Source organism: Schistocerca nitens, chromosome 1 (genome assembly GCF_023898315.1).
Source record: "Schistocerca nitens isolate TAMUIC-IGC-003100 chromosome 1, iqSchNite1.1, whole genome shotgun sequence".
In the NCBI taxonomy this organism is placed as follows: Eukaryota; Metazoa; Arthropoda; class Insecta; order Orthoptera; family Acrididae; genus Schistocerca; species Schistocerca nitens.
Genome location: NC_064614.1, coordinates 205,244,096 through 205,255,822, shown reverse-complemented (window position 1 = coordinate 205,255,822; position 11,727 = coordinate 205,244,096). Strand labels below are relative to the sequence as shown.

Sequence of the window (11,727 nt, the reverse complement as noted above, 5' to 3'; positions counted from 1 at the left end):
GGACGGCTGTGATACAATACGCTATTCTCCAGGGCTGCATCAGCGCATCAGGGATTCCATGCGACGGAGGGTGGATGCATGTATCCTCGCTAACGGAGGACATTTTGAACATTTCCTGTAACAAAGTGTTGGAAGTCAAGCTGGTACGTTCTGTTGCTGTGTTTTTCCATTCCATGATTAATGTGATTTGAAGAGACGTAATAAAATGAACTTCTTACATGGAAAGCAAGCGTTTCCGGACACATGTTCACATAACATATTTTCTTTCTTTGTGTGTGAGGAATGTTTCCTGTAAGTTTGGCCGTACCTTTTTGTAACACCCTGTATATACCTATCGCAAAATAACGATGTCTTCACAAGGTGCTTCTACGATTTCATTAAGCATTTTTCCATTGATGAAGATTTACACTGCCTATGATGGAATTAGGAATTTCCTGGTACGTGGTTGTGGTCTGCTTGCAGCGAGCTGCAGAAGAGCCGCGCCGGAGTATCATACTGCCGTCCCTAGAGCAGAGTGAGCGCGAGTTCTTCAATCTGATCGACGCGAGCGATGTCGCCGCTGTGCAGCAATTCCTGCGCAGTCACTCTGGATTTAACATCAACTGCAAGAACTTCCAGGTACGTTCAGCGGCCGCTGTCGCTTAGCCTTGAGAAATTACTTTCTGCTTCACTACTGGAGTTCCTATCAGCATTGCCATAGGCTGTATAGATGCATTGCATTGCACTAACAAGGAGACGGCACGACCGTGGGATCGGGAATTTGTCCGATATTTCGTGTAGTGAAAGAGAACCCCTAACACCTCACGTGGTTAAAATATTAGGACGCACTAATCGTAAAATCCCGAGAAAAATCGATCCAAAGTTTCTTAGGTGCCGTATGAGTATAAAATGTTAGTCCATTCCATTCCCGAGTCACCGTTTGGCCTACATGGTTAGCGCTCGGACCATTACGCAAGAGGTCTCGGGTTCGATTCCTCCTCCAGCACTTTTTTTTTTCTTCTGTTGCTTGCAAAATTGCAGCACATTGTTACAGGAGAATAGTGAAATTAATTCCCGGGAAGATTGTATAAAAATTCATTCTATAATTCACCATCAATTACCGTCACCAATATTCCGAGACATGATTCAATATTCCTGGTTTGCCTCAAAATTATCAGAAACTCAAAACATTTTCGTACATGTTAATGGGGCATATTTTTGTACAGATTGATTGCAAACGCCCTGTGATTGTAAAAAATCCGCTTTTATATGTTGCGCAAGATGTCACAAAAATTATTGCTTTGTTTTTACGATAATTACCACTGCGGTTCTTGTTTATAATTATTATATGTATAAAAATCGAATGTTTCCCAATCGACTTTGTTATTCTGATTAAAAACCCAATGCTTTTTCCTCTTATACTTTACAATGAAAAATGGAAAACCCACCGCCATGAATTGTGTTAGACATAAAGAAAATAATTTTTATTCAATAATGCAACTAATTTGTTAAAGATAATATAGGTTTGGGAAACTTTCTGAATAATTGGTGGAATAACAAAAGAAAATGAAACAGAAGAAAAAAAAGTGCCAGAGGAGGAATCGAACCCGAGACCTCTGGCGTAATAGTCCGAGCCCAAAACTTTTTTTTTTAATCTCATTTTGTTCGCTTTATCAACTAGGGGCGGACGTCGTAAGCACCCATTTAACGTCGTTGTTGATCGATTAACTCAGTTTTTTTTATTACAAAGAGCAGCTAACCCTCTGACCGAACACGCTTTTCTTTTTTTTTTTTTTTAATCTCATTTTGTTCGATGAATCTGCTCGGGGCGGACGTCGTAAGACATCCCTTTTTAAGTTCGTTGTTGATCGAGTAACTCAGTTTTTTTTATTACAGAGGGCAGCTAACCCTCTGACCGAACACGCTGAGCTACCGTGCCGGCGGTTGAGCTACCGTGCCGGTTCTAGGACAAAGGCCGGCTCGGCAGTTCAGTAACATTTTATACTCATATGGCACCAAAGAAACTTGGGATCGATTTTTCCAAGGATTTTCCGAGTAGTGCGTCCTAATACTTTTAACTACGTGAGGTGTTGGAGGTCCTCTTCCACCACACAAAATTTCGCACAAATCCCCGACCCCACGGTCGTGCCGTCTCCTTGTAAGTGAGGAAAGTTATTAGGACAGTCACTGAAACTATAGTCGAGGATTGTTGTTCGTATTGATTTTAGACGCGAATGTCCGCGATCTTGTTCAGAATTTGTAAACTGAGAATTTATGCACTTAGTGTACCTAGTTTTTCAGTTTTGGAGTTAATGACATCATCTTTATCTTTGTGACCCTGTCGTCTTGGTGTAAATTACATTTCTAATCAGAATTTATTGAAGGGACCCGTGAGCCATTCACGAAAGGAAAGACATCGTCCTTCCACCTGGATCCAAATAATAGCAGTATTGTAACAGGCCTCAGAGACTTGAGAAAAGGCACCAACCAAGAATCAAGAAGAGATTAATTAGAAGCATATTATTAAGAAAATCCACTTCTACTATCTATCGGTAATTTATCCGATCCAAGCATCGAGACCAACAACATACTGTTCAGTTTCATTCGCGTACACACTCATTCTGCTGAGCGAGGTGACGTTGTAGCTTAAATATTCGATTCATATTCCGGAGTCAATCACACGTCCAGCCATCGTTAATTAGGATTTCAATTGTTCCACTGAATTAATTAAGATAAATGCAGGGCTGATTCCTTCGAAAAGAAACGACCAGTTTCCTTCCCCATCCTCAACAGATCTGACTCTAATAAAAACATCATGGACGGGACTTTAAACCTTATTCTTGCTTCCCTTTGCAGTCGTTCTCTAATACACGTCTTGAAGAGTACTGTCGCATTTTCTACAAATCACCTACTTGTCCGTGCTGCACACACTGCTCAGTTATGTAAAGCGTAAACGGAATCTCCCGACAGTACTGTTGTACTATTGTACAACATATACATGTACAATAACGAATACAGAATAAAAAATTAAATATATGTCTGTTTTATTTTAGTCCTCAACCATCAAGTGTGGTGGCCTATTATCTTTTTTGCAGCAGGTAAACTTCCAGTCAACAATACTCTAGAAACTCTGTTTGTCAGAGCAAATAAAATTTCTTCTTGACTTTGTCTTCCCTCTTCATTCCAAATTAGCATTAGGCCTATTATCCACCTCATATGGAAGAAATGCTTTATTTTTCTCCACGATTTTTGTTGTTTTTTATGGAACAAACTAATGCTACAGTGTTCATCTTTGCCATTGTAGTATAGGAGGGGCCACTTAATCCGTCCAGTGCAAAATGTATGCACTTCGCATGTTTAGTTTCATACATGAGCCGATTTCCGGTATTTCCTTTGCGTCCGAGTAAATTAATATTTGTGACATAAATTCGCTTTGAAAACCTGGTTCCTAAAGTTTTTCGTGTTGTACCTCGTATTTTCTAAGTGTCGTGAAAAACGTATTTCGTATCATGCCATTCGTTTAATTTCGTTCAAAAACCAGTAACACCATAACACCAAATTGCAGTTTGTATCTGTGTGAATAAAGGTATAAATCTAAGAATTTTCGGAAGTTAAGAATTTCATGCTTAATATATTTGCTATGACGTATTTTATAACTATCTAACAGTGTTCCATTTAGTTTTCCCTTTCAGCAGCACTGTATCTTGCCTGACTTTATCGTAAATTTCAACTATTTTGGTGTTTGTTACGTTGAGTTTGTTAGTGACCATAACCTCAAAAAGTGCTAAGTAACTTCAGCGAATCAGTGAATTTTATAACTGGTTTCTCCATTCTCATGACAGAAATCTCTTTGTTGGCGGCTAATCGCTACCGCTCTTACAGGCACTTGTAATTCTTCTAGCATAACAGACACAGAAATTGAAACAGAATCAGCAAGCTTGTTTAAAGTTAACTGCTTACTGTTCTGTAAAACATTGCGTCAACCGCAATTCAGCCTCATTGTGAACGCTGTTCTCGGGCTGCGACAAGTTGGCTGCTTTTCATAAGAAGCTGTAAATCGCCCTGATTGTTGTCACACGATTGAAAGCTGTTACGAATGGTGTGTTCAGAGAGTTACTATAGCAAATCCCTTCTGGATAAATTTTACTCCACTACTTAACTAATTAATTAATTAGTGTGACATAAGGAGGGTTCCTGCTGTGTCACATTACTATGCTGAATATGCCAACGGCCCAACCTGTTCCTGCGAATTGTTGCATGTGAAGGACTACGTTGACTAACTCGTGAAGAGAAAGTCCAGCATACTTGCCAGTTTCCTAACTGACTGCCTAAAGATTTACTTACCACGTGTCTTGTAAAGTTGTCTCGATGTCCCAACTGGGTTTCTTTCCGCCGGTCGTGGCTACGTACGAGCATACAGTCGACTGTGAATAATGAAATGGCAAGCAGGAAAATCTCAGCGCTATTATCATCAAAGTCTCGAAATAATGGGATGCCACCTTGTGTTTTAATAGAGAAATCAAGGAAAAAACAAGTTTTAGGGACATATCCAGCACCATTTCAAGTTCATGAAATTGTCTTCCCACAAATGTAATGACACTTTGAAGTCTGACACTCGCGAATTTGAATATAAACGATTTCCGAGGCACTTCTAAACTCACTAACTCACTTTTACACCAAAACATATTCAGTCAACTCCACATATGTGGTACCTCTCCAGAAATTAGTTCGAGGCTGCCTAGTGAGCTAGGTTCAGGGTTTCACAACTAACTGCATAGGGCGTGTTCTTGACTGGTCTGTCTAATCGGACAATGACCGACAGTCTTAAATAAAATTCTAATTAAAAGATAAGCTTTATTTCGAAGGTAATGATATCGTGACTAGGATGCTGTCAGTGTGGATAATGTCAATAGTCTATTGGGGTCGTATGTAAACATTGAAACAGTTAACATTGTGAAACAAAATTTTGCGTTTGCAGCCAAGCCTAGCAGTGTGAATCGCCGGATTCTCTGCCTGCTCCAGTATGACACTGATCCTTCTCACGCCTCCGTTCTCACGCTCCGTGACCATCTGTCGTTTTATGGGATGGGGATTGGTACCGATCCTGACTGCTTACTGCTGTATAGCACCTTAAGCCTTTCTACACCGTATGATGAAATTTAGTGAAATGTGGGTCGACATGGGCATATAAAAACCACACTGCCAAGAGGCGTGTACCATAGATAGCAAAGGTACCTCAAGTTCCATCCACTACCCTGGATACTTTTTCCTCTGTGGGAAGAACAGAATGTATCACCAGTCACCCATTCGACTGTGAGTGTTATATTAGTAGTAGGTCTACAGACCCTGTACATGGGAGGCAGTGGTAAGGGGGAACTCAGGCTATTGCTCCCATCCCACTGGATAACAACTACACTGAACAGCCAAAACTTACGACTACTGCCCACAGCGACGTTGGATTCCATCTGGTGACGTTGCGGGCACTTGAAGCGGTAACAAAAGCATGTAACCGGAGCAGACAGGACGGGGGATCACACAGGCCAAGATATGGGCTGCAAATGGGAAAATACATTGAGATAAGCGACTTTGACAAATGTCGGATTATTATTATGCAGAGCTAGTGAACGAGTATTTCAAAAACGGTGAACCTGGTCAAATTTCCACCTCTTTCGAGGTAGAAGGACAGTGAAGCAACCACTAGGCGCTAAATGGTTGGTTGGACGTACACGACTCTTCACAGAAAGTGCATTTCGGGGGCCTGTCTGCTGTGTAAAGTGGGATAGATGATCTGTGGCATCTTTGCCGAAAGAGCACAATGCTGGTCTATACACAAGTGTTTCAGAGCACACCGTTCATCGTACGTTGTTGAACATGGAGCACCGCAGCAAACCCCCTCTACGTATTCATATGTTGACCCCACGACATCGTCAACTACATCGCAGTGGGCACGGGACCGTTAGGATTCGACCGTCGATCAAAGGAAAAGTGTCAGCTCTTCGAGTGAATCACATTTTTGCTACACTGGGTGTCAACGGTCGTCTACACAAACGGCGTCATCGAGGTGAAGAGAGGCTCGAAACGTTCAGCACGCCACGGACGCACTCTGTTGTGAGCAGTATTATGCTGTGGGAGACATTCTCCTGCGTTGCATGGGACCTATGGTAGTAATCGAAGACACGCTGACAGCTGCGACCCACCTGCATCCCTTCATGCTTGATGTCTTCCCCGACAGCGATGTCATCTTTCAGCAGTATAATTGTCCGTGTCTCGGAGCCCAAACCGTGCTACACTGGTTTCAGGAGCTTTATAGTGAACTCACGTTGATGTCTCGGCGCCCAAATTCGCCCATAGAAATCCCATAGAGCTCGTTTGGGTCGCTATCGAACGTCATCACAGCTTACCCAAATCAGTGGCCCGTTTTTTATGTGAATTACATGATCCGTGCATAGACATCTAATGCCACAAACCTCCAGAAAGCCACCAACAAACTGTCGGATCCATGATACGCAGAATCAGTGAGGTATTTCGTTCCAAAGGCAGACAAACAAGCTATTAACCACATGGTCGTAATGTTTCGGCTCATCAGTGTATGATGTGCTACCTTTCACCGAAACTAAAACTGAACCAGTGAGACTCACTTCACTTTTTGGAAACCTGCTATATCCCCCGTCCGGTGAAAGTAACCGCACAACGGCAGCGGTCCGCCAATCGTCAACAGTTGAAATATGTGTCGAATAAGGGTACCCCTTAGGGTAATGACAGCAAGGAACGGTAACGACCACCGTATGCGCTTAGTGCATACGTCCTGAAGCCCGATTCAACACATTAATGAGGCTGTTCCGGCAGCCACTGAGGTACCAGAGTGTGCTGTTTGGAAGAAACCTGTTGTCTGGACTCCAAGGTCAAGCTTGGGTCATTCCAGCGACTGACAAAGAATATTGAAAAGACCGTCCTTAGTCATGGAATTTCAAAGAAGTTCAAATTTTGCAGCATTGTCCCTAGAACTGAGTCGAGTGGAGGCATGAACCAGTGACTTCAAAGGTCCTGTGATAAGTTAGTCTGCGGCTTCCTAGACTTGCCACATAGTGTTCACAACTGTAGGGTCTCCTACACATCATAGGCTGCTGCCCAGACAGCTGACTGTGTATGGGGTGCACTTAAGGATTTTGTAGATTAGATGAGTCTCCATCCACTCTAGATTATGATAGCTGTAGCAGACCCTGTAGTATTAGCGCAAGGTCAAAAGAAATGCCGTCCTCAGACGAGGTTGCTAAAATCCTGGTGATCAAATGCCGTAACAACAAACCACCAGAGTTTGAAAGGTTCCTAAAAGCCAGTGGAGCTCACATAACACTAGGTACCGAAAGCTGGTTAAAAACTGAAATTGATAGTAGTGAATTTTTGGGGTAAATCTAAGTGTATATAGAAAGAATAGGCTAACCGGAAGTGTAGGTGATCTTCAAGATGTTCAAATGTCTGTGAAATCCTAAGGAAACAAACACCTTAGGTCATCGGTCCCTAAACTTACACACTACTGAAACTAACTTAAACTAACTTATGCTAAAAACAACATATCACCCATGCCCGAGGGAGAACTCGAAACTCCGTCGGGAGGGGCCGAGCAACCCGTGACATGGCGCCTCAAACAGCGCGGCCACTACGCGCGCCGGTGTAGGTAATCTCTTTGTCACAATGGACAAGAAACTCCAATGCATCGAGATATTTTTGTATTGTAATATGTGTATGCCACATTTTTCTTGGTATTCTCTGTAGTATTCGTATAAACGGTTTCATTCCACTTAACGTGATATCTCGTAGACGACGAAAATATTTTTATCCAGCAGTTTATTAACCAATACAGCCTTACAATTAGATTCTTAATGTTTATATCACAAGGTGTTTGTTTGCCTGTAAGAGTTTTTATTATTATTATTATTATTTACTGTATTGCAACCTTCACAGCCGAAGTCATACATATTTCATTGTTAACTGCTAAATAATAAATTAGTATATCCCAGCTACACAGAGTTTCGTTACAACACCAGCCCAAAACCAGCTCAGAGGTTTCCGCGTGACCAAACTCTCTGTGTTTCAGCTGTGAGCTCTCCTGTTGTTGGATTTTATTCATATCTCCAGTCGAGAAGAGGCTGTGATATGGTCGTGGACGGGCTGTTTGAGTGACATGAAGTGGGTGTCGTGTGGAAGTAGATCGTTGGGTCTCTCCTAGTAGGCTGCCTCTCGTTTCTAATTGGGGTGGTGCATTGCTAGTCAAGTAAGAAAAATTTTTAGTTGGGGTTCGTGGTAGCCAGTCAGCTGTCAGTTAGTAGCTTCCATTTTGGGCGCAGTCGAGTCTTGGTACATGCTGTCTATACCACACGGGATGGCATACTCCTAGTGAAGAAACACATTGCTAAGTTTGAAGTTTTGACAACGGATGGTTCGACCCCCAAATTTGTACTGGTTACTTCCCAAAATATGTTATTCACCTTCACTGATACTGATGCAAAAATGTTTCTAAAAAGTTAGAATTTGACTAGGTTCCACTTCCGAGTAAGCTGAGTTGGTACAGTGCTCGTCAAGAGATTGTCAGCTTCCTTGAGGCTTGCTGATTACAAACTTGACAACGCAAATCGTTGTTTTCGTACGATTTTGGTCGAATTGATTTAGCTACATAGTACCGATTCAAGCTTTCAAGTAAATGGAAATTATCGTATGGCATTTATTGGTCGGGATATCCCCTTCGGGGTTCAGACCTTTTTTTTTTTTTTTTTTTTTAATAGGAGGTGGAGCCCCTCCACGCCCACACCGGCATGATGGCCAACTCAAAAGGTCTATTGCCATCTTTGCATAAGGGTTAGTTTTCACTAAAGTGAGGTGTCGCAGAATGTGGGTACTGCGATGTTTGCGTACGTCTGGTTAAGGTTAATACTCGCTCATCTGGAGATAGATTGGTCGAATGTCGAACGAAGGGTAGCGGTTTGAAGGGCGGAGGAAAAAAGGTGCCAAGGCAAGAGCCAAGGGAAAAAAGCCTCTGCGATAGTTAGGTTGGGTAGTAAGAACAGTAGCGGATGTCTTACTACCTGCGACAGTTCATGCAAGGGTAGGTTTTGTTAGTAGTGGGTATCATGCATGTCGATGCCTTTGACGTTGTGCGATGCTGTTACTCGGCTGCCAGTGGATGCTGGTGTTGATCTCTTGGTCAGCGCCAGCATACCTGTAACAGTTAGGTTATCATTGTTTTGTGTCCGATAGGTCATATATCAGATGCACAGTGTGCGGTGATGTTGGAGATTTTTGCGTCACTGGGCGAGCTCGTAGGTTTCGCTGCTGTAGCCTGTTGGTCGACTTTAATAGCAGCTGGCATAACCAGTCAACGTTGCTGATATGCAGGGGTTTGCCGACGTTTGTCGCTTGTTGGTTATGTTAGCTTGCCAGTAGTGTCTTTGGCCGCTTATGCTTCCACCTATGGTTGTGATCACTTTGGGGTTCGGCTGCCGTATTGCAAGTCTTTTTAATTGGCGCCACTTCGGCGACTTGCGTGTCAATGATGATGAAAATAATGATGGGAATCGAACCCGGGCCCCCTTGCGTGGTAGGCGGTAACGCTACCGCTACTGAGGCGGACGGCTTTCAAGTATTTTCATTTGTGTGGACATTAAAGCTGTAGTGGTTATTTTCGAAGTGTGTGATTTCTATCACTGCGCGCCATCTTGATGTTAGAACAATGTTTCTGGAACGTTATTACTCCATCTAAGGTAACTCCCAAGTAAGTGGGACTGACACAGTGCTACAGTACAGCACGTAACCACGAGATTACGATCATCTTCCAGGCTTGGCGGTTGGAAAACCGTTGTTTCAGCACCCACCTCCGTAGCCGGGTTTGCAAAGGCACGCCATACAGTAGCGCATGGCTCAGAGGTTTTAAACTTATTGTTAGTGACGGAAGAAATGTATATCGCCAGTATTTGGCCGACAAACGGAGAAACGGTGGCGTAAAATTCCTTACTGCTAGACATTGAGCCAATATCCGGTTTAAATTTCAAACCTCTCCGCTGTGTCTCATGCTTGAGGCTATGCGGTACTGTCGAATGAGGACGTTAAGCTCGGTAAGAGCCTTGGTTCTATTTTAGAGGACTAGGCTATATTTTCGCAAGAGTTCTGCGCTCTCTCTTCTCTCGTCAACACAAACTACAAACATTACACCACGTTATACATACACCCACTAGGCCCGTTTCACACTGGGACACTGTTGACGGTCATCAGCGTCGGTCACCGACAGAGTGACATTCGTTTGAACTTGAGCATTCACACCGGGACACTACACTGTCTCACCGAGCCACTGTGACCCAGCAGTGACTCACCCACATGTGACGGACAAGGTGTTCACAGCAGTCACCGCCAGACATACATTAGTTTGCATTGGAGTGTCTGCACTGGGACACAGATCACAGACACAGCGCTGCAGGTTTGCCAAGCGACAGGCAGTCATTTCTGAGACAGAGACGCGGAACATTCATTGTACATTATACTGTACACACTGTAGCCATGACTTTAGATTTGATTAACATGAAAGACTTTATAAGTGAAGTAGAAAGTCGTCCTGCTATTTGGGATGCGAAAAGGCATGACTTTAGTAACAAAGTAATGAAAACGAATGCGTGGCAAGAAATTATAACGGAGTTTGTGCCTGATTTCAATGAGAAGAGCATGGATGAGAAAAACAAAATTGATAAGTTGTATGTTCTTTTTTCAAATTTAGCACCTTATTTTTCGGACCATGAAACGCTAGCGAAATTTAGTTGCTACCCCTGTACGAGTCCATTTCACTAACTAATCAGTTGGCAATACCTGCAGTCTAGGACACCAGTGATCCAGGAGTGTTCACCAGAATCACCAGTGACCATCACTGGCGACCGTCACCAGTGTCCCAGTGTGAAACGAGCCTTACAGTTACCTATGCTCAATAGATAAACACAGGAAACAATTCAACCATCCATTATGCATCGATGAAGAAAATCCATTCCGATCAGGCTTCTGAACTTACACATTGGGTCTCTAAGCCAACAGTACCATGACTCTTTCTGTTTCTGTATTAGTTGGATTTGGATTAGGTGCTGATTTAAAATTTCAAGTGTGTACACAATCTTTTGTTGAATCTCCATAAATGATCTCGTTTGTGTAGATATTTCTCTGTCGCCTAGATAGATATAGCTATTTTTCCTTTGCACATAGGCTTAGTGTACACTACCTGATCAAAAGTGTTCGGCCTCTTATTAGCGGACGTTAACATGGGGTGTGTCGACTCTTCTGAAGACACTTCCAATGAGATGTTTCTTAGGCGTAATAAGGGGACCACAACCAAACCAAGAAAAATATTCCCATACTGTAACACAATCTTCTCTGTACTTCACTGTTTCCTCTACAACTTGATGGCAGTTAATTTCTTCAGTCACTCCCTAAACCCAAACCCTTCCCTCGGATTGTCACAGGGTATAGCTTGACTCATCACTCCGAATCACTCGTTTCGAGTTGTTCACCGTCCAGCGGTGTCACTCTTTACACCACCTCAAGTGTCACTTAGCATCGACTACAGAAATATGTATCTGCTCGACCATCCAGTTTAACTTCCTAGACACAGTCATTGTGCTAGCAGGACTGCTGGTAAAAGTTTGGAACTCACGAGTGCGTCCTACCACTGAGTCCTGCAATTTTTTACAACCACCCTCCTCAATGCTTGACGATCTCTGA

General features: G+C 42.9%; 1 protein-coding gene across 1 annotated transcript in view; it reads left to right on the top strand.

Moving 5' to 3' along the window:
• Window positions 1-417: 417 nt before the first annotated feature.
• Window positions 418-11,727, top strand: part of LOC126237094 (short transient receptor potential channel 4-like) — a 318,000-nt gene continuing 306,690 nt past the window's right edge. Inside the window, exon 1 of the mRNA XM_049946938.1 lies at window positions 418-618. Within this exon, the coding sequence (XP_049802895.1) occupies window positions 418-618 (201 nt within the window). The remainder of the gene's footprint in view (window positions 619-11,727) is intronic.